The 27671-nt window shown below is 37.3% G+C and overlaps 1 protein-coding gene across 1 annotated transcript in view; it reads right to left on the reverse strand.

The window, feature by feature from the left end:
* LOC149555592 (uncharacterized) overlaps positions 1-27671 on the reverse strand; it is an 89608-nt gene that overhangs the window by 35278 nt on the left and 26659 nt on the right. Inside the window, 2 exon segments of the mRNA XM_089829438.1 lie at positions 23831-24024; positions 25314-25483. Coding sequence (XP_089685564.1) covers positions 23831-24024; positions 25314-25483 — 364 coding nt within the window.

Here is a 27671-nt window from a genome sequence, read left to right on the forward strand (position 1 = left end):
ACATGTAGAGGCCAGCACTCTAGGGACCATTAATTCTTTGACGTAGACCCTCATCCATTCCACGAGCCCATTAGTTGAGGGGGAGCCTTCTATGCGTCGTGGTCACATGTGCACTTCATGCGGATCCCTTTGCACATTTGGCACTCATGCCGAAGATGCTATGGATGATGGGCTTGTCATCGATGAGTTCCTAAACGAGACATTTGGCATTGACACACAGGTAAATTACTAATTTGATCACATTTCATATGTATAGTGAATGATTAATTAATTAGCATTTATTGACATTGTTCAAAATTTAGGGTCAAATTGTTGTTGGGCCTAGCAGCGATCCTCCAGGCCCATTTTTTGTCCCTTCGACGAGTCCTAAGGTATGTATCAATTTAATCATTTTAATTAATACATATATTTATTACGTAATCATATTAAGGATTGACAAAAAAAATTATGCATGTGCATCAGTTCTCCGCAGGACCCTCAACCTTTACCACAAACACAGAGCAGAGACATCATACGAGCTTCACACAGGTACAGTTGTTTCATGTTAATTTAATTCATTTGATTATATTTATTCCATGTTTCATGTTAGATATAACGTGTATTGTATGACATGCAGCTCATGATATTGGACACATCTCCTCATCTGCGACAGTCTGTTGATAGTGGAGTGGTCGCAGCTGTGGCTAGCTCACAGCCATTGACGGAGGTATGAAAGAATTTTCTTCATTTTAGTTGTTGTTTATAATAGTTAATCTCAAAATTTCTAATTTTATTTATAAGTGATTATATTTATTGAATTGTTGTAGGGTCTTGTCACGCCTGATCGTCCACGAGCATTTGAGGTGGACTTGCAGAGTGACTATTTGTTGGTGGTAAGAAAATAATTGATTTTGTGTGTACATATATTTGATTTCAACGTATAATAAATATTGATTCATATCTACTTTCTTTGTATCAGTTGGACCTGGAGAAGAGCCTCAAGAAGAGGTTAAGTGAGTGTGTCAGGAGGGCCCGGTCATCTCCACTGTCTCCCTCCACACGATGGCAGAGGATGTTGAGAGACTTGTTTCCTTCCCCTCGTGAGAAGGAAAAGATGTAGTTGAGATATTCGATACATATATATATATATATAGAGAGAGAGAGAGAGAGACTTGTTTCCTTCCCCATGTATATATATAGGCATCAGAGAGACATATTTGACATGCATTTGATGTACATATGACATTCTATATTTGATGTATGACATTTATTTGATGTATGACATTATTGGTTAATATATGATATGTTTGTTCATATACGACATTATTGGTTATCATAATATATTATGTGTTTGTTAATGTATATTACATTATTGGTTATCATTTTATATTATATGTTTGTTCATGTATGACGTTAAAATAGATATGTTCGTGTATGACATTAAATTAGATATGTGCATGTATGAAATTAATTTCAATTGCTAGAGAGTTGCCATTATGTCTACGAACTAGTAGATGTTATTTTTTGCTTTATTAGTATTTCTCATAAACTGCAAAGAAGTTGTTTTTGGTGAATAGTTGTAAACAATTGTGATCATCGACTTCATCTACTCATGGATTTGGCTGCGAACACTTGTAACTTTGGCTATAAGCATCCATGGCTTTGGCTATGTGCACTAGTGGCTTTGGCTGTGAGCATTTATGGCTTTGGTTGTAGGCACAATATAGCCTTGGTTGTAGGTTGTCTTTCTTGCTGCATGTCAAAGTTACCTTCAAGAATATCATTAGTCTAAGATCATTACAATTAAAATACTATGGCATAATACCTTGGAAATAATAGTCTTTAACCCATTACTTTATTTGTTAAAACATCATGTAGTATCTACTATAGTGCTTCTACTCAAATATGTTTTCAAAAATACTTAGTATGGCAAAGAAATGTCTATGGAAAGCTTGTCAAATAGGATATTGAAGAACTAAATGTGGACAGTCATTAGTACCCATCAATAAGAACACGGACATCTTTCTCAAGCAAGCCATATGACATTAGCTTAATTTATAAATTTCTTTTGCAAATAACTAGAAGATGCTATGAATCTTAATACTGATTGGAACAACAATATATATTTTCAAATTGGACCTCAAATAGTTTTCTCAATCACCCCCTGTACACAGATACTGAAATTGTAGTTAATTACAAAATTAATACTGAATTAACACAAGTTTAATTGAGAAGTATTATGTACCTCAATAGGCTAGATTATTATTGACCAAGAAGCTTTATCTTAGAGCAGTTGGTTTCCTAAATCTTTAGCACAATGACACTCTTATGGAATGTGGAATTAGGTATGCTAGCTAAGGAACGTTCTTTAAAAGGCAGAGGAAACTCAAGACTCACATGTTTCCAATCAATATAAATGTTTAAATCGCTTCTCTAATTTTTTCTATTTATGATCTTCTTAAAACTTAACTTTCTAAATGCATTGATGGGGAAATAAAGATCTTCTAGGAACTAAAGGCTAATCATGTTTAATACTTACAATTCTTTATTTTTATCTAATAATTTAAAAAAGATTGTACAAGTGTTTTCAAAGAGCAACACTTGTCACTAACATCATAAGAAGGAATATCCAAGGAGAATTACCACTAATCCCCCACCACCAAATTCAAGAGAAAACAAAAATACACTACTAAAGAGATAGTAACAACGATCATCCCTAGTCTCTCCCTTATCAGAAAATGATTACCATCAAAATTTACATTTCCAATTGTGTCATGTGCATTGAAGCAATAGTAACATTTTCACTCTCTTACCTAATGTCTCCCATTTCTGAAACTCCTGGGGAAGGGCAAGGCCATCTTCTCAGTACCTCAAAATACAACGAGTTCTATTTTTTCCCATATTGATAATCGTTGACTTAAAGTATAGTCAAAGTATTGACGGCCCATAGGAACTCAACCTTTGAACATCCCATCTGTAAATGACCTCATAAAGAAAGTTCAATAAACTCGCATGAAATAGTGAAACAAAAGTTGCATACTTGTGAAGATGATCAGACTGCAGGTGATCAATATGCCTCAAATCTATATTCAGTTCTTTTACTATGCATATAAATGGTTTGTTATATAAAAGACTTATATCCACCAGATAAATAATCATTTTCTTACTATGCTATCCTTATCCTTGGCTGATCTCTGGTCTCTGCAACACGGTCCTATAGGAACTGGAATCTCATCCATATCTTGCACGAGCTCCGAGATATGCCCCGTCAAAGATTGTAGCCCTATGGGATTTAGTGACCCTTAGGGACATTCCGGTTTTAATGTGCCTGAGAATGTTCGAGCACTAAAGGGGACAAGACGAGGTTGGGGATAGGGTTTACCCGGCCACCTGGAGCTAATGGAGGAGACAGTTTGATCCCACGACGAAAGATGAGAGAGATTTGGCAGTTGGCAACTTTGTACTAGCCAACACTGCAAGTTTCAACATCACCCGAGATGGCATTGTAGAATGAAAATGGAATGTGATCTTCAAAAAGAGAGAGAGGTTATTGAAGGTCTCTGCAACACGGTCCTGTAGGAACTGGAATCTCATCCATATCTCGCACGAGCTCCGAGATATGCCCCGTCAAAGATTGCAGCCCTATGGGATTTAGTGACCCTTAGGGACATTCTAGTTCAGCATGCCTGAGAATGTTCGAGCACTGAAGGGGACAAGACGAGGTTGGGGATAGGGTTTACCCGGCCACCCAGAGCTAATGGAGCAGACAGTTTGATCCCACGACGAAAGATGAGAGAGATTTGGCAGTTGGCAACTTTGTACTGGCCAACACTGCAAGTTTCAACATCACCCGAGATGGCGTTGTAGAATGAAAACAAAATCTGATCTCCAAAAAGTGAGAGAGGTTATTGTAGGTCTCTACAACACGGTCCTGTAGGAGCTGGAATCTCATCTGTATCTCGCACGAGCTCCGAGATATGCCCCGTCAAAGATTGCAGCCCTGTGGGATTTAGTGACCCTTAGGGATATTCCGGTTCAGCGTGCCTGAGAACGTTTGAGCACTGAAGGGGACAAGACAAGGTTGGGGATAGGGTTTACCCGGCCACCTGGAGCTAATGGAGCAGACAGTTTGATCCCACGACGAAAGATGAGAGAGATTTGGCAGTTGGCAACTTTGTACTGGCCAACACTGCAAGTTTCAACATCACCCGAGATGGCATTGTAGAATGAAAACGAAATACGATCTTCAAAAAGAGAGAGAGGTTATTGTAGGTCTCTGTAACACGGTCCTGTAGGAATTGGAATCTCATCCATATCTCGCACGAGCTCCGAGATATGCCCTGTCAAAGATTGCAGCCTATGGCATTTAGTGACCCTTAGGGACATTCTGGTTCAGTGTACCTGAGAACGTTTGAGCACTGAAGGGGACAAGACGAGGTTGGGGATAGGGTTTACCCAGCCACCCGGAGCTAATGGAGCAGACAGTTTGATCCCACAATGAAAGATGAGAGAGATTTGGCAGTTGGCAACTTTGTACTGGCCAACACTGCAAGTTTCAACATCACCCGAGATGGCATTGTAGAATGAAAACGGAATGCGATCTCCAAAAAGCGAGAGAGGTTATTGTAGGTCTCTGCAACACGGTCCTGTAGGAACTGGAATCTCATCCATATATCGCACGAGCTCCGAGATATGCCCTGTCAAAGATTGCAGCCCTGTGGGATTTAGTGACCCTTAGGGACATTCCGGTTTAGCGTGCCTGAGAAAATTTGAGCACTGAAGGGGACAAGACGAGGTTGGGGATAGGGTTTACCCAGCCACCTGGAGCTAATGGAGCAGACAGTTTGATCCCACGACGAAAGATGAGAGAGATTTGGCAGTTGGCAACTTTGTACTAGCCAACACTGCAAGTTTCAACATCACCCGAGATGGCGTTGTAGAATGAAAATGGAATGTGATCTTCAAAAAGCGAGAGAGGTTATTGTAGGTCTCTACAACACGGTCCTGTAGGAATTAGAATCTCATCCACATCTCGCACGAGCTCCGAGATATGCCCCATTAAAGATTGCAGCCCTGTGGCATTTAGTGACCCTTAGGGACATTCTGGTTCAGTGTGCCCAAGAACGTTTGAGCACTGAAGGGGACAAGACGAGGTTGGGGATAGGGTTTACCCGGCCACCCGGAGCTAATGGAGTAGACATTTTGATCCCACGACGAAAGATGAGAGAGATTTGGCAGTTGGCAACTTTGTACTGGCCAACACTGCAAGTTTCAACATCACCCGAGATGGCATTGTAGAATGAAAACGGAATGCGATCTCCAAAAAGCGAGAGAGGTTATTGTAGGTCTCTGTAACACGGTCGTGTAGGAACTAGAATCTCATCCATATCTTGTACGAGCTCCGAGATATGCCCTGCCAAAGATTGCAGCCCTGTGGCATTTAGTGACCCTAGGGACATTCTGGTTCAGCGTGCCTGAGAACGTTCGAGCACTGAAGGGGACAAGACAAGGTTGGGGATAGAGTTTACCCGGCCACCCGGAGCTAATGGAGTAGACAGTTTGATCCCACGATGAAAGATGAGAGAGATTTGGCAGTTGGCAACTTTGTACTGGCCAACACTGCAAGTTTCAACATCACCTGAGATGGCCTTGTAGAATGAAAACGGAATGCGATCTCCAAAAAGTGAGAGAGATTATTGTAGGTCTCTGTAACAAAGTCTTGTAGGAATTGGAATCTCGTCTATATCTCGCACGAGCTCCGAGATATGCCCCGTCAAAGATTGCAGCCCTATGGGATTTAGTGACCCTTAGGGACATTCCGGTTCAGTGTGCCTGAGAATGTTCGAGCACTGAAGGGGACAAGACGAGGTTGGGGATAGGGTTTACCCAGCCACCCAGAGCTAATGGAGCAGACAGTTTGATCCCACAACAAAAGATGAGAGAGATTTGGCAGTTGGCAACTTTGTACTAGCCAACACTGCAAGTTTCAACATCACCCAAGATGGCATTGTAGAATGAAAACAGAATGCAATCTCCAAAAAGCAGGAGGTTATTGTAGGTCTCTGCAACACGGTCTTGTAGGAACTGGGACCTCATCCATATCTTGCATGAGCTCCGAGATATGCTCCGCCAAAGATATTTGAATTCATAGTGTTTAATGAGAATATAGTTGAGGCTTGCTTTACTTTTCTATGTTAAGTTTGGCTTTCAATTTTGGTTTCCCTACTTATCTATGTGAAAGTTCCACTTTCATAAGTAACATGGATGCAATAATACTAAATTAAGTATAGGTCCATGGTTCTAGAAGCTTCACATAGCTTCTCTTCAACTATGGATCTTGTAAGCATTGTACCATGACTATTGGTGTTGTGAGAATATACAAAGCATATATATTGTTTGACCAAATGTCTTCAATGAACATGAACTATATGGAAGAAGAGAAGACATGTTGCAAAGTCTTTGAAAATTTTCTTCAAGAAATGTAAGGAGCCATGGGTGATTCATCCAAATTATTTGGTAAAATAAGAGGAGGAATGAATCAACCTTGATGATAGAGGTAAATGCTGAATAATATTTATTTAATCACATTGTTTGAAAAAACTTTAATGACCTTTAAATACAATTGAAAGAAATGGAATTGATCTCCCTTACTCATGTAGATGAATAAAATTGGAATTTAAAAAAGAGAGAGACATCCACCATAAAACCATGCAATCATGCACTCCTTGATGGGAGTATCATAAGTTCATTGTTAGATGGATATGCCAAATGTGGAAGAATTAAAAGGAAAATGTGTTGATTGATTGAATACAAGCATCAAACCAATGTGATAACAAAAAGTCAAAGTTGATTCCATAAGGTCTAACAATATCATATAATTCATTTATCAATAATTTGAAACATCATAAGCATATGTCTAATAATGTCATACATGAAATATATGTAAAAAATGACATACATAGAAAAAATTATACAAAACATATGCCCAATAATGCCATATAGGTGTAAAATGTACATCATTAGATATATACTCTTTCCAACTAGGGGAACAAAATAAATCCCTAATTGTCTTTAATTGCCAACAAGTGGGAGATGGGAGATGACCAGTGTATATAACGAGGTCTTCCTAACATGCTCACTAGTCCATTAGTCTAGAATCTTCTATAACTCGACATGTTACAATCAAAATTATATATGAATAAATAACTATTTTATATAAAAAAATAAAATATATTTACACATAAAACTTAATATTTTCTTACAGCTAGCTGATAATTCCTCTGTATATACACCTCAAGGATACACTGATGGTCAGGAATAATAAGACCCTACAAAAACTATCAAAGTTACCACTCGATTGTGCCTATGAATTTTATATTGAATTTTAGTACTAATGAAATTTTAATGTAAACTCTTTCATACCTTAGTCATTGGCTTAGAACTAGTGAGTGCAATAAGGACTCGTTGATCAATACAATGATGAAGATGTAAAGGTATCTCTAATGTCAATAGCTGAAAATGATAATACATGAGACTCAAATGCAGTTATGAAGAATACACATTTTCTTTTGTCTCCATATCAAATAAAATATTTTGGTACCTCTGTGAATATAGTATGACATCCTTCATTTTATAGTGTTGATCCCAAAGCTACAACACTTATTATTTATTACACATGTATGTAAATATGTTAAGCATCAAATTCAACACCTTTCTCTACAAAATAATGTACTATATGTTAGAGTAATAAATTCATTTCCTTAGTAATTAAATTATATTGATATAATTACTAAGTTACTTATTATATTGATATAGTTTACTTATAATTCCTTTCGATTTACAACTAATTGAAATGATTTCCCCAATTTTCCATCTAGTCACTAGAAAATTGGATTTGTTGTCTCTTTCTCTTAAAGAACCGGATCTACTAGTTCCTTTGGTCTAGAAGCCTTCCATTGAGATTGGGGTTTTGAAAGGTTCAAGGGTTGAGGAACTTTTTATAGAATATCTTGAAGAAGGAGAGGTCATGTATAATGGTTTTGAGGAAGGCTAGAGTTCCATCCAGATGGTGTTGCAAAATGGCCAAGCGGAGGAGGAGGTAGAAGAATAAATAGAATAAATGCATGAGAAGGAGGGTCATGGGGGCAATGGATTCAAACCCACAACCAAGCTTTTATACCATTATACAAATTACAAATTATAAGACTATGCCTTTCATGATAGTCGCATTTTCATATTGGCAAATGAAGAATGACTTTTGGAACAAACATAATAAATACTTCCAAATAAAAATGAAGCCAATGTATTGTATTATAAACTCGAATGGTAAAGACCAAGCCCAAACATTTATTAAGGTGTAGCATCTATAATTGTCAGGTTCATGTGAAGAAGTCATCGTTCATATTCTCATTGTTGTGTAATTTGATGATAAGAAGAATACAATGATATAGAGGTTGATAGTGACTTAAAACTTTACAAAATGCAATCAATGAGAATTTTACATTGAGGGGGGAGTAATAATCAATGTTTCATTCTCATTGTTTGACAAACTCTTATATAAAGAGGGAGTAGACAGATGATATGGTTTAGTCTTCTTCCGAGAATCTTAGTCATATTGGTTCAGAAGGATTCATGATACAACTACTATACTTAGCGTGACCAATTGATGCTAAAAACCTTAGTATTGATGCTACAAACCTTAGTATTGACATAATTTAACCTTTGCAATTCCAGGCATAAGATGATTATCATACAATGGTACTTGAACAAAGAACACTAATAAATATTGAGGATGTGAATTGATAATACCATTTCGCAGATGATTTTGGAATCTCACCCTTTATCACTTGTGCGTCAACTTTATTAGCCCTCTTCTTTGGTGACCTACAAATGAAGAATTAGCACAATAACAAATCTAAGATAAGATTAAAAAAAGGGGTCCTATTAAAGAATCTAATATAAATTCAAATAATGTATCTATATTCTAAACAAATCAAAACTAAATCTCATCACTTACACATCATAACAATACGGTCCACCTTAGTCATGTGATAGTCTTGGGGAAGAGGTTGTAACATTGTATTTGGATCCAATTGATCACTTTTTCTCTCTCTCCCAATTCAATCTAATGAGCCAACTAGATCTGCTCGACATTTTAATGTCTCAAATATTGCCTCATGGTGTGACTCGCTAACTTTCCAAAGAATCTTATTATGTGGTTTTCCACCATATTTTATCAAGTGGACATTTGATATGACAACAAGGTTTGAATAATGAAGAATCTTCCTCTCTGTTTGCCAATCCTCGAATAACCACAAGTTAGGATTCTTCATAGGATGTCGTCTAAGCAATGTGCCTGTTACAACCACCGCACCGACATGGTACTCTAAACCTTCACCATCTATAACTGAGTGATCTAATTTTTGTTTGGCTTCAACACAATGACACAAATAATAATTTGTCCCTTCTTCATTGTCTTCAAGTGCAATAACAGCAAAAACATGGCCTGCAGTCACAAATGTACAAAATGCGGTCATTAATTCAGAAAATACTTGGGTAAAAGTTATAAAGTTACATATTAAAATTACAAATATATATATATATATAACCAAGTTGCACTAAATCTGACAAGCGGTCAAAGTCAATAGATGAATCCATATCTACCATTTCTAGTGCTTGTGGGGGACGATAGGTGTCAATTGGGTCCAAAACCCGTATATCCCATTTGTCCACCCATTCAGTTGACTCACAGTCATCCCAATTTTTCTCTGCACATGATGGACAATAGCATGCCATTTTTCGTGTGTGGATACTCCATGAACCTGCTTCAGAGCTTCTAAAAGAGTGTAACTCACTAGATCCTGTTAGTGTGCAACAATCTTGATATGGTGCAATGTTAGTATTATCTATCAACCAAAAAAATCTGTGAACTGTAAACTCACCTTCCTTACCTGGACCCATTGTAGCGTTACACCATTGGATGATGGATTTTGCATCTATCAATATTGCTCCATCTTTGTACTTTAGTTCTTCACGAGCCAAGGCTCTTTTAATGCATGCGCTTGCACCATCGTGCTCTCCCTTACCATGACCAGCCTTTGTGAAATTCCACATATATTAAATTCTACACAACCTGTGCATCCTGCTCAACCAATAGAACATCTGTGCATTCTTGAATTGAGATGCACAATTGTCTGACCAAATAATGTGTTGACGATATGATATGCCCCTGTTAGCCAAATATCCATAAAATAGTTGAAAACAACCATGTACAAACTCCATAGAATGTGATCAATCATCGCTGATGTAAAAATGGTACTCCCTCAAAATCTTCCTGTCATCCTTTGTACTCGTAGGTGAATGCATGAATGTTACGTGAACAAATATAGAAACTTGTTGAGATGTATAATACTTTGCTTGCACCTCGTTTTGTGGTTGTAGTGTGTAGTTCTCTGCAAAATCTACAATCGAAACAATGGTATCCAATGGAAATGTATCCTTGCACAACTTGAATTGCAAATCCAACCATCGAGCTCTATGGGTATGCCTTGCATACTCGTACATAATCTTTTCACGAAAAATCTTCATGAACTCATACACTGGAATCTTTTCAATAACTAGATCACATCTTTTACCATGTTTCCCATTTTTTAGAGCATATGTCACTGTCTTGAATTTTCTGTAATCTACTATTTCATTTCCAATTGCATGTGTACTATCCATATGTTGACAAGTTGATAAAAGTTGCAAAGAACCACAAAATAAGCACGTACCATCCAAGCATGATGTCTTCTAAAATTGTTGGCCGTACCCTATTTCACATAAAATGTTGGATATGAATTCCCTTGAAGATCTTGGTGGCTCTTTTATGTCACAATCCTGCAAAACAAACTGAGAATGCAAAACTACGCATATGTGCCTAAAAACATCAAAATGGTTAGAAAATTCAATATGTATCCTACAACAACAAGTTGTGCATGTGTGATTTATTTTCACATAAAAAGGTTTACCCATCTCAAAAAATCTTTGACTTATTCGAATTTGAGGATACATACCAATAAATTTTGCAAAAAATTGTCTGAGTTGAGTCCAAAAAATGTTTCGCATGTGGCTCACGATTTCAGCTACCAATCCTCCTTCTTACAACATCTCTTTGATTAGGAGCAACACGTGTGTTATTTTTCCAAAAATCTTTGATCAATGATTTCAGGGCTTCACTAATTTCTTTATCCTTTCACGGTAGAGTACTGCTAAATGTCCATAACTCATTTTTTGTTGGATCTTCTAATCTCTCACGTCTTAGCATGGCTCTCCTTAAGGTACCTCTACCAATTTTTAATATTTTGCTTGTCTTTCTCATGAGTCGAGCTTTCTTCATTTGGCTACTTACTATTGTCGATGTGAGTACTCATCTTGTGATATTACTATCTTTGGTGCGTGATTTAGAACCCACTTTGTCATAAGCACTCATTAGATTCTTTACAATATTTCTTTCATTTGAATCATCCATCGTTCTTATCCCAAGAATCTTCATGATAGGCCTAAATTTCAAATTCTTCATCATTTCAACAAATAATTGGCATTGACCTGTAATATTTAATTCTTCAAAAAATAATCTCCACATATGATTAACTTTTCTTTGACAAGTACGCTTGCTAATCTTGTCAAGCATTGATTTCAAAATGTTAGTATCAATATCAATCAAATATTTTGGTTTTCTAAAACGAATTCTAGAAGGTGTTCTAATCTTTTCAATTCTCTGAACATTTTGAACATCAATATAAGGTTGAGTGTATTGTGTACCTTGAACTGAAGATGATGTGCCTTGGCAATAAGATGTAAAAGATGGAATATCACCTACTTGATGTGTTGATATTGTGCTTTCAACATGACATGATGGAGTGTGTATATGGTCGGATCTATAAATCAATGTCTCTTCAACACGAGAGGATGATATGACTTCAACATTGGAAGATGATGTAGTGGATGATATGACTCCAACATTCGAAGATGGTGTAGCGGACGATATGACTCCAACATTGGAGGATGGTGTAGCTTCACAATTCAATTGTCTTCTTGAGCGTAACAATCTCATGCGTTCTCTTTGCCTTTCTAATTCTTCCTCCTTGTTTCTTTATACTGGTGGTTCTTGATCCTCTTCGAAAATTAATTCTTCATCATTGCTTTGCAATTTTCTTTGTTCACGTAGTAATTTCATTTTATCTCTTTTAATTGTCAAATCTCTCTCCCTATCTGCATTTGTTTGAATCTATGGTTTCTTCCTTGGCATGATGATGATTTCTACATGTCAAATTATTCAAACATCCGAATTACTTAAAATGTGTAAATTACAAATTATTCAATTACATATAAAAATTATAATTATTTGAATGAATACACAATATATATCAAACGACTTGTCAAATTTCTAACCATTTCGAAATAACATTTCATTCAAATATACAATTTTTAATGAGTTCATTATATATTACATAACATATCAAATTATAATCAAATTTGTATCTATATATTGACAAACAATATTTAAAATGGATTGCACTAACCTTTTCTATTAAAAGAATATTCAAAAATTCTTCAAATCACGTATCCAATGATTGAATTTGGTGTTTGCTAGCTTCCAAAAGTGTTGAAATAGTGTTTGCTAGATGTTGAAACCCGTGTTTTCTATCGGAATAACAGAGAGTATAACAGACCAAAAGTTAAAAATGAATGAAATGGGCCCCAAGGTTGGTTTTTGACCATTTTTTGGTGATTTGAGATAGTGTGTACGCACTATAGTGCGTACGCACTACAAAGCACGTATGCACTATAGTGCGTATGCACTATCTCAAAAAACATCACTCCCCATCCTCCCTACTCTCTATCCTCCCTACTCTCTCTCCCATCCCCTCCCTCTCTCTCTTCCTACTCTCTCCCATCCTTTACTCTCTCTCACCCTCCCTCTCCCACCACCTACTCTCTCTACCTCTCTCACCCCCTCTCCTCTCCTATCCCCGACTCTTTAGATCTCTCACACACACTCTTATCCCCCCTATCTCTGTCCCTCTCCCTCTCCTACCACCTAATTTCTCTCCCCCATCCCCTACTCTCTCTCTTCTCTCCCATCCCCTACTTTGTCTCTCTTACACACGTTCCCATTCCCCCTCTCTCTCCCTCTCTCGTCGCCTACTTTCTCTCCCCCATCATCGTACTCTCTCTACCACCCCCTACTCTCTCTCACCCTCACACTACTACTACCTACTATCTCTCTCTTTAAGTTCTCTCTCTCCCTCTCTACTCTCTCTCCCCCATCTTGTACAAGCTCTCTCTGCCTCTCCCACTCTCTCTCCCATCGCCTACTTTCTCTCCCCCATCCCCTGCTCTCTCTCTCTCGTCTCCCATCCCCTACTCTCTCACACTCTCACACTCTCCCCCATCCCCTACTCTCTCTCTTCTCTCCCATTCCCTACCCTCTCTCACTCTCACTCTCTCCCATCCCCTACTCTATCTCTCTTACACACACACTCCCATCCCCCCCTCTCTCTTTCCCTCTCCCATCACCTACTTTCTCTCCCCCATCGTCGTACTCTCTCTCTCTACCACCCCCTACTCTCACACTCTCACACTTTGTCCCATCCCTTGCTCTATCTCTCTTACACACACTCCCATCCCCCCTCTCTCTTTTCCTCTCCCACCGCCTACTTTCTCTCCCCTATCGTCGTACTCTCTCTCTGCCACCCCCTACTTTCTCAAAACACATCACTCCCCATCCTCCCTACTCTCTATCCTCCCTATTCTCTCTCCCATCCCCTCCCTCTCTCTTCCTACTCTCTCCCATCCTTTACTCTCTCTCACTCTCCCTCTCCCACCACCTACTCTCTCTACCTCTCTCACCCCCTCTCCTCTCCCATCCCCGGCTCTTTAGATCTCTCACACACACTCTTATCCACCCTATCTCTCTCCCTCTCCTACCACCTAATTTCTCTCCCCCATCCCCTACTCTCTCTCTCCTCTTCCATCCCCTAATTTGTCACTCTTACACACATTCCCATTCCCTCTCTCTCTCCCTCTCCCACTGCCTACTTTCTCTCCCCCATCATCGTACTCTCTCTACCACCCCCTAATCTCTCTCACACTCACACTACTACTACCTACTATCTCTCTCTCTCAAGTTCTCTCTCTCCCTCTCTACTCTCTCTCTCTCTCCCATCTTGTACAAGCTCTCTCTGCCTCTCCCACTCTCTCCCCCATCCCTTGCTCTCTCTCTCTCGTCTCCCATCCCCTACTCTCTCACACTCTCCCCCATCCCCTACTCTCTCTCTTCTCTCCCATCCCCTACTCTCTCACACTCTCACTCTCTCCCATCCCCTACTCTATCTCTCTTACACATACACCCCCATCCCCCCTCTCTCTTTCCCTCTCCCACCGCCTACTTTCTCTCCCCCATCGTCATACTCTCTCTCTCATCCACCCCCTACTCTCACACTCTCTCCCATCCCCTGCTCTATCTCTCTTACACACACACACTCCCATCCCCCCTCTCTCTTTTCCTCTCCCATCGCCTACTTTCTCTCCCCCATCATCGTACTCTCTCTCTGCAACCCCCTACTTTCACACTTTCACACTCTCTCCCATCCCCTACTCTCTCACGTTCATAGATACACACACTCTTATCCCCCCACTCTTCTTCTTCTCTCCCATCCCCTACTCTCTACATCTGTCACACACACTCCCATCCCCCCTATTTCTCCCTCTCCCTCTCCCTCTCCCACTCCCTCTCCTACTGCCTACTGTCTATCTCTCTCAAGTTCTCTTTCTTCCTCTCTACTCTCTCTCTCTCTCTCTCTCTCTCTCTCTCTCCCATCCCTTACTCTCACTCTCTCTCCCATCCCCTACTACTTTCTCTCAAACTCTCACACTCTCTCCCATCCTTTACTCTGTCTCTCTTATAAATAAATACACATTCCCATTCCCCCCCTCTCTCTCTCTCTCTCTCGCAGTCCTTGTCCCACTGCCTACTCTCTCCCATCCCCTACTCTATCTCTCTTAAATGCTTCCATTCCACCTCTCTCTCCCTCCCACTCCCTCTCCCACCGCCTACTATCTCTCTCTCTCTCTCTCTCTCTCTCTCCCATCCCTCTACCATTGCCTACTCTCTCTATCTCTCTCTCCCCTCTCTCATTCTTGACTCTCTCTCTTTGACACACACACACCCATCCCCCTCTCTCCTCTTCCATCCCCTACTTTTTCTCTCACTTGCTCTCCCTCTCCCACTCCCTCTCCCACTGCCTACTCTCTCTCTCACTCTCTCTTACTCTCTCCCTCTCCACTCTCTCTCTCTCTCTCTGCTACCCTCTAGTCTCTCTTAAATTTTCACACTCTGTCCTATCTCCTCCTCTCTCTCTCTCTCTCTCTCTCTCTCTCTCTCTCTCTCTCTCTCTCTCTTACACACATTTCTATTCCCCCTGTCTCCCCCTCTCCCACTCCCTCTCTCATCGCCTACTCTCTCTTCCATCCCCTACTCTCTCTTGAGCTACTTTGTCTTCCCCCTCTCCCATTCCATGCTCTCTCTCTTTCACACACATGCACTCCCATCCTCCTCTCTCTCAAGTTCTTCCTCTCCCACTCTATCTCCCATCACCTACTCTCTCTCTCCTCCATCCCCTACTCTTAATCTCTCTCTCCCAACCTATACTCTCTCTCACACTTCCTCTCTCTCCCATCCCCTACTTTAAATCTCTTTCCCCCATCCCGCACTCTCTGTTTTCCACCCGTACTCTCTCTCACACTTCCTCTCTTTGCCACCCTTACTCTCTCTCTCTCTCTCATCCTATACTCTCTTTGCCACCCCTACTCTTTCTCACTTTCTCTCTCCCATCCTGTACTCTCTCCCCTCTCCTATCCCCTACTTTCTCTCTATCTCTTTCATGCACACACATAGCCATTCCCCTATCCCCCCCCACCTAGTTCTCTTTTGCAACTTACATCTTAATAATGTGTGCACACTATAGTGCTTGCGCCCTGTAGCGCGCACACGCTATTTAAACCTTAATCAAACCCAAGCCTAAGGCTTGGTTTTGCCTTGGAGATCGAACCCAAAGGTTTGGATTTGATGAATAGGCTTGAGACATGTTTTCCAGCAAACATACAAAAAATGATTGTTTTTTCTTCTGTGCTCCCCTTCAAGATTTCTCGTGGTTGGGTATCAATAAGATTAGGTTACATAGCATTATAGGTCTCTGTGTTAGCTATCTAACCATATAATTTATTTTTAATTTGAACTATTTCAAGCCTTTCATCTATAATTTCTTTTGAATGTATGTTCATTTTTTGTCAAAAACCACCACGTACTAATTGGGCTATAGATTTTAGCTCGTTCATTGAATTTTGTAACAACTTAGTTTTTTAGAAACTAGACTCCATTCTACACACTTTGAAAAAAAAAGTTTTGATTTTAGATTAGTTTTCAATTATTTCTAGGGGGAGCACACAGATATTTCACGTTTTTGGGATGTGTCTAGTCAAAAAATTCGTTAAAAAAAAATAGACATTATAAAATTACTCGAAAAATATGGGATAAACTACATAGTGTTAAGTAACTTTTGACCAGAGCAATTAAAAAATTTCAAAAAAAAAGTTAAAATTTTAGGGGGACCACACTTTGTACTGTGCTATGTTTTTTTGGAATAAACAGTACCACTTTTTGTGGCCCCCTTTTTTGAGGACCTAAAACTAAACCATTTTGAAAAAAAATTAGTAGTTTAGAAACTAGATTCAAAGGACTACGACTTTTTTTTTGTCATATCAGAAAATTTTGAGCATAACTATCTGCAAATTCTTGTTGAAGTTCAAAATTTGCAGATTTCAGGAAAAAGGTGTCCACTTATACCCCCCTTTTGGCACCAAAACTTTGTGCACTTACCCATATTAATGTCCGACCAGAATGTTGACATCGTTCAATCCATACCGTCATTCAATCAAGATTGTTTGCAATATACAAATGTAGTGCATCCCACTCTCGAGCACCTGTACAAAAAAAAAATAGACAACTTACAACCGATTTACTTTGAAGATTAAGAAATAATTTATTACAATAACATCTTATAATTTATTACCTCTCACTTTTCTCAATGTACCTTTCCCCATTAAGTACTCCCCTTCTAATTTTTTAAAAGGCTCGAGATCCCAAATGCGATCTACATGGATATTTGATGCAAACTTAGGAAGATATTCAGTAATGTACACCATAGTCTGGTATACCATATACCCCTCTACCATAGAACCCTCAGGATGTGCTCTTTGTCAAACCAAAGCCTTCAAAGATTTCAAGTGTCTCTCAACCATCCACATTGACCTAGTGTGTACAGGTCCACACAATTCAATCTCCTCAACTAGGTGTATGAGGTAGTGTTCATGTGCATTGAAAAAAGTTGGAGGTAGACACTTTTGCATTTGACACAGTAAATGAGGAATTCTTCTCTTCCAATAGTTTATATCTTCTTTATGGATTTCTTTAGATGACAACCACCTACATTAAGAGATTCAAGTCACAAAAAATATATAGATACGAGACTTTACAAAATAATATACAATAGATTACATAACAAGAAAAACAAATCACGAATATAATAAATATATACAACAAATTGAACAAATATTACTGCTTACCTCATGTATTTTCCAAGATCGTATATCACTTGTTTGATGTTATTGTTGAAGGGCTCTCGGAGAGATAGAGGAAGCACGTACTATAGTAATTATAAACCAATCATTTCATTGTTTTCTAACATAACATAATGAATAGTACACGTAGTTTATGAATATATTGTAAATACAAAAGAACATAACTTACCTTGATGAAAGTATGACAATCATGCGTTTTGAGCCCTGGCCCAAATTCACTTTTTTTTGATATGAGATTGTTTATGTTCGCAGCAAATCCTGTGGGAAATCGAATTTTTCGTATGACTTTTTTTATGGCATCACTTTGCTGCTCCGTTAATAACCAAGGAAGGGCACTTATATTAATCTTATCTCTGTTGCTATTTGAGTGAATGAAATTCTTCAATGCATGATTGGATTCATGAATGTCATTACAAATTTTGACAATTTTTTCTTTGTCACACCTTCCATCCAATATTTTCCACAATGTCTCTGTTATATTCTTTCCAATATGCATAGTATCAAACAAATGCACAATTTGTAAGTGCTCGTTGTAGGGCAACCTACTAAATTGTCTGGGATAGCTTTTTAGTCCCTTTGGAAGGTTGTCAGTACTGCCTTGACGACCTTCACGATCATCAATTACACAATTAGTAAACAAAAATCACAATAGAAATATATAAATTACAAACATAAACCATTAGGTGGAACAGCATTACCTCGACGATTAATTCTATTATATTCCAACTTCCATAGGCGAGGTGTCATTCTTCGTGGCTTTGATGTAGTCTCTTCTTTCCCATTGAAAAGATGTTTTTCCGTACTTCGATACTTATGATTCCTGTGGAGGAAGTGTCTACACTCATCAAACACCTTCTTTCCTAAACTTTTTGAATGACGAGATTTCATCTTTGGACCACAAACTGGACATGCAAATTTTCCCTTTGTTTGAAGACCTACAAGATAATGATATAATTGGATTATTAAATATGTTGATTTTTATAATTAGAATTATCGTGCGCAACTTGAATTCACTATAACATAACACAAAAATGTGTTAGCCCTGGGGCATCATGTATTGTCCATGCAAGTATTGCATAGAATTGAAATTGTCTTTGTCCTATTGGTCTAGACACGTTATACATAGTGACACCATTCCATAACTCCACCAACTCGTCGATAAGAGGCTCAATATATACATTCATATCTTTTACTTGATATTTACCTACTTGAATGAACAGTAACATTACATAATTATTATGACCGTTTTACTACAAGATTTGTAATTACATGTAAATTAATAACTATAAAATGATAAGATACCTGGAACAATCATTGCCAACATAATGTGCTCCCTCTTTATTGACATCCACGGAGGAATGTTAATGTTGATAACAAAAATAGGCCACACCGAGTAAACAGATCTCATCTCTCCAAATGGATTGACACTGTTCACTACCAATGAAAGCATGAGATTACGAGGTTCTTCTTTGAAGTGTTGTCACTTTTCCTCTATGTGCATAAATGTCGAACCATCCGCAGGGATTCGAATAATGTCATCTCGACTTCTATTGCGTGCATGATAATCCATAAATTGAGCCAAGCTACTACACCTAAATAATTGTCGCATCCGTGGAATAACAGGGATGTAACGAAGAACCTTTTGAGGCACCTTTTTTGCTAGTCGATCTGTTCGATATCTACTTGTATGACATATAGGGCATTGTGTTTCAAATTCATGTTCTTTATAATATATAATATGATCATTGGAACAAGCATGTATTGCTTCATACTCCATTCCAATATCTTTCATAACAGCACATAATTCTTGATATGAGCGAGGTAGAATATTTGATGGTAGTAACAAAAACTCGCCTATCAATCTACAGCAAAAAATATAAGTTGTTAATATAAACAATATTAGTGGTACATTATTCACTCTTCGTTAACTATAAAGACATATATGAGATACCTTAACATACGTGACATTGTTATGTTGGATAAACCATTCATAACCTTCAAGTTCAACAACAACAATACAGCAGAGAGAAGTGTTGTTTGGGAGTCTTTGTATAGGGGCTCATATGCCTTCTCAAGTAGAGGTACATCGAGGCTATCATCATCATCATGATCAGATACGCTTGGACTAAATGTGTCATGGATCAATGTATTTATACCATCATCTTCAATTGTGTTTTTTGGCGCATGATCGTCATCTTCCATGGGATCATTATCTTCACTTTGGATATTCGCACCTCCATGTTCCTCCACTTCAAAAATCATATTCTTCAGATTGTTGTGGTTCATATCATGTACTTCCCTGGGGAGATCAACCTATATAAAATTGATTAACATAAATAAACCATGATAATCAACTCATCATCAAGTGATTTCATATGTATATAAATTGTTAAAATGATATAATGAACAACTTACCAATGGATGATAGTCATGCCCCCCTTCAATGTGACCATTCTCCCTACAATGTCTTTTAACTGTTTTGATTAGCAGTCTTCTACGGTTTAAGCCCTTACAAATTTTGCAAGGACAATAACATTTTCCATCACCTTTTCTTTTCAAGTTAGACCACAATCTAGCGATTGTCTCCCTATTTTGTTCTTCACTTATATTATCTAACATGATCGTTCTTTGCAGGAAGCAAAAATCGGGCTATGAAAACTTCGGTCTACAACTTTCACAAACTAAGCAAAACTGTCAAAAGTACACAAATCTTCTTAGACCTAGCTAAACACTTTAATCTTTTAAAAATACTTTATTTGACTTTATTCCTAAGACATTTAACCCAGTCACCTTTTATAGCATTCAGTCAATTGCTCTAGGCAAATTTGTGGATAAGATTATTTGTAAAACTTTGACCAACCGCCTGAATGTCTTCACTTATATTATCTAACATGATCGTTCTTTGCAGGAAGCAAAAATCGGGCTATGAAAACTTCGGTCTACAACTTTCACAAACTAAGCAAAACTGTCAAAAGTACACAAATCTTCTTAGACCTAGCTAAACACTTTAATCTTTTAAAAATACTTTATTTGACTTTATTCCTAAGACATTTAACCCAATCACCTTTTATAGCATTCAGTCAATTGCTCTAGGCAAATTTGTGGATAAGATTATTTGTAAAACTTTGACCAACCGCCTGAATGTCTTATTTCAAGACACCTTACAACATTAAGCCACTAAAAGCAATTTCAAAACATATAAGCTAAAAGTCTACTTAAAATACACATTAGATTGAAAAATGTACAATTTTCATACCCGAGCGCACGGCTATAACTCGTGCAACAGCCTTCTTGCTTAGCTGTAGAAGCTCTCCAGCAATCAAATTATACAAGCTACAAGGCCTAACAGCAATTTCAAAACATATAAGCTACAAGGCAAGAGATATTACATGACATGGCAAAAGGAACAAAATTTACAAGCTTTAGCAAGACATATTAAACGACATCATAGTGCTAGAGAGATCACAATTATATGAGTCAAACATAGTCATGAAAAAGCACATAAATTAGTTATTATCTGCATTGTCATCTAGCTTCAGAAACTGTGAAGCTGTTCATCAGGTTTATTGCAAAGTTGCAGTGTTTTTTATTGGCGGAACTAGGGATGCAGTGCAGGCTTTCTATGGCAGACTAGGGTTTCACGGTTGGAGATTAATGGCACAGAGCTAACCATACACACCAAATAGAGAAAATAGTACACAAAAAGATCCTTGGGACTATTAAAACTAGAGCCAAAAATTAATAAATAAACACTACAACCAATATACCCTGGGAATATCTATTTGGAGTTGAAGAAGGAGTTCACTCTTTATGTAGTCCTAAATATGTGAAGAAGATGAAAGAAAGGAAGCAAAGATTTATTAAAACAAAAATGCATTAGCACATGTAAGGTACAAGGTACAACTACCATTATATTAAAGTTTTTAGTTTTTTTTTGGCATTTTTTTCAAGGGAGAGAAGATCTAAACATGAAATATGTAGGTATGGAAGGAAGGAAGATCGTGGTATAAGAGAACATCTGAACACGAGCTAAGGAAGAGCTAAAATATACATATGCATTGTTGATAAGGGATAGAAATGAATGAATATATAACAAGGAGAAAATAATCAGTAGAGGAAAGGAAGTGAAGATCTGATACTACAAATTTGATGTGATCAGTCATAGGTGATTTTTCTCTTAATAGGGTTTTCATGTTAAAAATTATTGTGTTAAAATGTGTGGATTATTGTGTTACATGTTATTTTATTCTTTTTTTTTTAATACTTCTTGTTGATGTAACTGAGTACATGAAGTATATAGTTAAAAGTTTATTACTCTGATACTTGGTGAAAGCTAACAATTTACTAGTGAAGGATGAATTAGATATTATTATGAAGTTTTAATATAGTTACCAAGTTGATATAGGAAAAGTTTAAGTTTGTAAGATGCTGAAAGTTTTTTAAGGCCCTATTCGATAGCCGAGGAAAATTGAGCCCCCCTCCCTCCTTAGTTATTTAACAAAAACATGTCAAGGTGTCCAACAAAGGATCATGGGAAAGAATGGGATGCATTAATACCATAGGAACAATATGCCTATAATGAATGGACAAATAGGAGAAATGGTACTAGTCCTTTTAAGATAGTATATCAAAAAAGATAGAGGATATTTTAAATTGAGGGATATGAAGAGTATGGATAAAAGGAGTTCTCATGCTGAAGATATATTAGAAGCAATGAGAGAGGTTCATGAAAAGGTGAGAGCTAATTTATGAAAGTGTTTACAAGGTTGCTACCCCACACACTAGAAGAAAATTGTACAGGAATCCCTCACTGCACACGTTTGTCTTTGAAATGATGACAAGTAAAAGAGTTGTTAGGGTATACCTAAAAGGTGTGGGATAGGAAGAAATTTAGCAGTATAGATATGTTGATTGAAGAAATATGAAGCCAAATTGCATTTGGCAAGATCTTTTTCTTTAATTGCTTATGTTTGGCTTTGCAAGAGATTTAATGATGATAATGTATAATAAAAGGAAAGGTTGCATGGGTACGGGGGTACTTGGGTATAGGTACAGGTACAAGTATAGTTATCTTTCAAAATAGGGAAAGGGGGTATGTGGTTGCCTAAAAAAAATTTAAATATAGATTTTATATTTTATAGAAAATCTGAAAATATGATTCACGAATCAAAATATATATGCTGAATGTTAAAACTTTTGATGCATAACAAAGAAGGCAAACTTTATATATGAACAAGAGGATCATAAATCATATAACGACATACTGCAAATGATAAGCTTCCAATTCTAACTTGAACAGTGAAAATCAGAAAATGTTTAACAGTTTACTGATACTCAATATTGTATCAAAGATTCTAACTGATTACATATTGAATTAAGCTTGATAAACAACAAGCTGATATGCAAATGTAAAATTGAAAACAATATCAGACATTTTAATCTACATGGCAGTTTTTAACGTTTTGCAAGGGGGGTGGAATTTGTGAGCTAATGTGGCATTTCTGGCTGCAGGGTACGTACCCAAGCAAGTACCCAATATGGGATAGGCCTACTAGTACCTGGTACACATACCAGGAGTCTGGATATGCATACATGTGCTATCTTGATAAAAGGGTGTGGGATAGGAAAACATTTAGCAGTATAGAGATAGTGATTAAAGAAATATGAAGCCAAATTGCATTACTTGGCAAGAGTTTTTTCTTTAATTTCTTATGTTTCTGTTTGCAATAGACGTATGTGATGACAATTAATAGCCTTCATAGGCAATATAGTCGAATCTATGAAAGATTGGACAAGATAACACAGTCCCATTTTAATTAGTAATAGGAGTGATTAGAGTAAATATCTAAATAAACTATGCTTGCGGACCTACTTATTCCTAAGATTGTTCAACAACTTCACGAAATACTAGGAAGGAAACTCAGCATTGGAAATCCGTAGCTATGATGCATTTAACATCTTCAAATTCTCTCCTTTATACAATATGACAATGAATTGTGTATAACAATAGAAGAAACTAATTCATTATTAATGCACTATTTCATGGAATCAATTGCTGCCTGAAACTTGTTTTGGACTATCAATAAAATTAAAGACTAACAATAACCACAATATCAGCAACCTTATGCATATCTTCAAAAGTGGACGAAGGAAAAAAACCCTAGGAAACAGATTCTCAAAGTTAAATTCTCCACCCAGAGCAGATACAAAATTGTTTCGGTAACCATCCTCACCACTAAGTGATAAAACAATAGATGGCAGTGACTCTTCTGCACCTTCTCCAGCAAAGATATGAACCACAATTTCACTGAGCTTCTGACAAGAGAATGAATACCCTCCAAGTTTTTTTAGATGATATCCCTCCTGTAAATAGAAAACCAAAGATTTAGAACTCAAATTTAAATAAGAAAAGTAAATATAAGCACAAATCATTTTTAGTGTTCTAAGTCCCTGCAATTACAACACATGAAACTATTTTCAAGTCTTTTATAATAATATTTTGACTGCACCGCATCCTGCAGTTAACAAAATGTGTTGACCATATGACCAATTGCTTCCCAAAAACAAGACCCTTGCAAAAAGAAGAAAAAAGGTGATTCAAGTATCGGATGTTGCTCCATCTAAAGTAGTATCTCCCTTATTGGATATTATGCAGTATCATTAGAGACAATACAGACAGACTTCACAACAAAATGCCAAGAATGGCCTAGAAAATCACCAAAACTGGAAGTATTTTGGTAAAGTTTCAATTTCAAAACTCAAAATGAAATATTATGCTAGCTTTCCAGCTTCCCCAAATAATCTTTTACAACTTAAAATCAGTCTTATCAATCATCCATTAACAAACTTATAATTACTTTTCATTTGAAAGATACTAAATTACTTCCCTAAAAAATACTAAAGTTTCCATTAAAAAAAACCTAAATTTAAAAAGTAATAGGGTTTTTTCAGTAAAATCCTCAAAAATTGTCACCAAAATGATGCCCAAGAAGTTTTCATTTTCTTGCCATGTCCAACTCAATAATTTGTGAGGTCATACAAAAAAATTTAATTTGCAAAAGTGATTAAAATTTGTCTTGTACCTCAATGCATTAACAAGGGCTTTAAAACATAAGCTAACTTCTAATATAGCTTATCAGTTCATTACCGGACCAAATGTGAAGCATTTCAATTAATTTCACTCTACTCTTAATGCATATTGATATGAGTTTATTGATTCCAATTGCAGAAGCATACGTTAGAATAAAATAACATCGAAACATTCATATTGTGTCAATATATCATTATCTCCTAAAAAACTAAATTCAAGATAATTATAGCACTTGGAAGAAACCCAAATTGGAAATCTTGTTTCCGACATTTGTCTTTAGCAGAAATGCTTTCTTCAATTCTATTAGCTTTTAGTCACATATTGATCTAGGAAAATCTGTATCTTTGATCACCTCACACTCCAAATTAGATGCTTTCTTCACCATTATTTTTGCCATCATTTGAAGTACATGTAAAAATTGAAGAAAACTGTAGAACATTGATAATTATAGAACATTGATAAAGAAAATTGTAGAACATTATCAATGGTAGGATACAGGGGAAAATTAAAACAATTTAATCCATTAATTCATGACCATTGACCTTTTGCAAGACTATGAAACCATCAAAAATCCAAGACGATATAGACCAAGGTTCAAACAGGTTAGTACAGCCCATACAGATTGCATCCACCAAGCCATGATAATGGTTGATTCTTGAACAAATGTTGATGAAACAAGAAAGTTGCCTAGCAAGTTTGGACCAATATCAATAATCTTTGTCTGAGACAAGCCTACAAACAACAATATCAAAGAACCTGGAATGAAGAACTGTAATGCAACCTAGCAGATGAAATAATTATGTAGAAAGAGTTTTGCCTTGCTAAAGTCAAGATTGGGAACCTTGCTACCATGCAATCTCTGATACTAGATTAAAACGACTTCATTTAGATACATCTGCAAATTGGACTGCACTAGTAATAGTTGCAAAACTCCAGTGAATAATAAACACCGAATCCTAAACTGTTCAAAAGATGCAAAAGACATGCCAATTTCTTGAGCGAATAGTAGGGCGAACCTACGTTTGCTTCTCTCTGTCCTCCGCCAATTCTTCGCACCCCACCCTTAGATACCCCATCGAACTAAGCTGTCTACACTCATACCGATGGTTGGTCTTCTTCTATGCTCTTTTGCCCCAACTCCCGTGCGACCATCACAGACTTGCCCTCAAACTTGCCCTTGCCTCCATCCGTCGACATTGCCCTCAAACAAATGAGCAACGTCTTTCTTTCTTTTTTCTCTTATATCCCGTTAGTGTCGCAATTGTGATGTCGTCGGGCTATAATTGAAAAAAAAGGCCAAAAACACATTACATTTGCCTGCCGTCGCAAATTGACGTAATGGAAAACAATTTTTTAAGCCAAAGTTTAAATAATATTGTAATGAGCAAACAAAGGGACCCAAATTGATACATGACGTTTGGCAATCAATGCAAACAAGGTTTCCTGCATAATCCTTACTTTGATCAATAAAAAAGAAGTCTAATTTCTGTGTCCTTTTCTGGCAATATTGGTACCCATCTGATGATCCATTTGTTGTAGATGATAGAGGGTCAAATCTACTTTATTTTGGTTTGTGAAGCACTCAATTTCATTATGTGGATGAAAAGATATTCAACTTTTTGTGTAAGCTGTCCAAACCCTTACTAGGGTAATCTGTAGATAAGATAAGATAAGATAAGATAAAATTATTAATGTCCACGAAAAACCAAAACGGTTTATGGGACTGAGCATACAAACAGAAGAGCAAGCCAAGAAAAGGCACCAAATGGTAACTGAAAAGGAACAAGCAACAAGAAGAAAGAAAGACAAGGTAAGGACTAAGGGCCCTTAATTGTCACAAAGAAATCTGTAATAGAGAGGTGCATCCGTGGACAATTCATAGTCTTCGGATGTCGTGAAGAACCCCTATAGCACTGATGTTGCCTGTAGAGACTAGTACAATGTCTGACAGATCTGGAATGTGAAGTAGTGGAAGGCCTTTTCAAACCCCACGGAGGAGACAAGGGAGAGAAAAAGGTGGTAACTTTGTACAAATAAATCTGTAATATAAAATGTGGACCAAGACCCCAAATTCAAATAGATGGTGGGGAAAAAGGTGTATTATATTCCCTCTTCTTTACAAGAACCCATGGACAAGAATCCATGTGTATTTGATCAAACAAAACCATGAAAAGTTGTCTCAGATTGCATAAAACAGAGATATGATAAATCAGTTATGATTTTGCTCACATAGGGAATTTATTGAAAAAAATTGCCAAATACACATTACAACTATGGATGATTGTTGGGGTCTCTTTTTTGCTTGTGACATTTTGGCTATGGGAGCCAAGTTTAATCCCATTTTGAAGGGTTGGGGATCCTTTTTAAAAAACTGTGTTCTTTTGGAGATCCTCTAAAAATCCCATTATGGTTGTGGGATCCAAAATAAATCCCATGGAGGTTTGGGAGTCTTCTTAAACCCTAGAGTTTCAAATCACTTTCTAATGATCATTTCTATGAGGTATGTGATTTTTAAGACTTGGGAATCCTATCAAAATAATTGTGCAATCCAATTCAAAATTTGGGAGCATTCCAACACCCCGAAGTTTTAGTTGGATTTTTGATGATTGATCTTCTAAGGTTGTGGGTGATGATGTTTTTGAGAGCCATGTTAAAACCCATAGTAGTGGCTATGGGAGCCAAGTCAAAACCCAATGATGAGGTTCAGGGAGCCTTTCTAAACCCCATGGGTCTCCTTGATAGATAGAATCATTATGTTATGTGTGGCTTTAACCTTGTGCTAACTTTTGGTCAAGTGGCTCTTTGTTTAACTTTATTTTAGTTGTCAATTGTTTTCTTGTTTTTGGGTTGTTGTCTTGTAATACTTTTTCTATTGTAGCTATTTATTTTAGTGGGGTACCACGTCCCCTTAAACATTTTA

The sequence above is a fragment of the Cupressus sempervirens genome, chromosome 5 (assembly GCF_028749045.1).
Source record: "Cupressus sempervirens isolate cs-2001-9-10 chromosome 5, ASM2874904v1, whole genome shotgun sequence".
Lineage (NCBI taxonomy): Eukaryota > Viridiplantae > Streptophyta > Pinopsida > Cupressales > Cupressaceae > Cupressus > Cupressus sempervirens.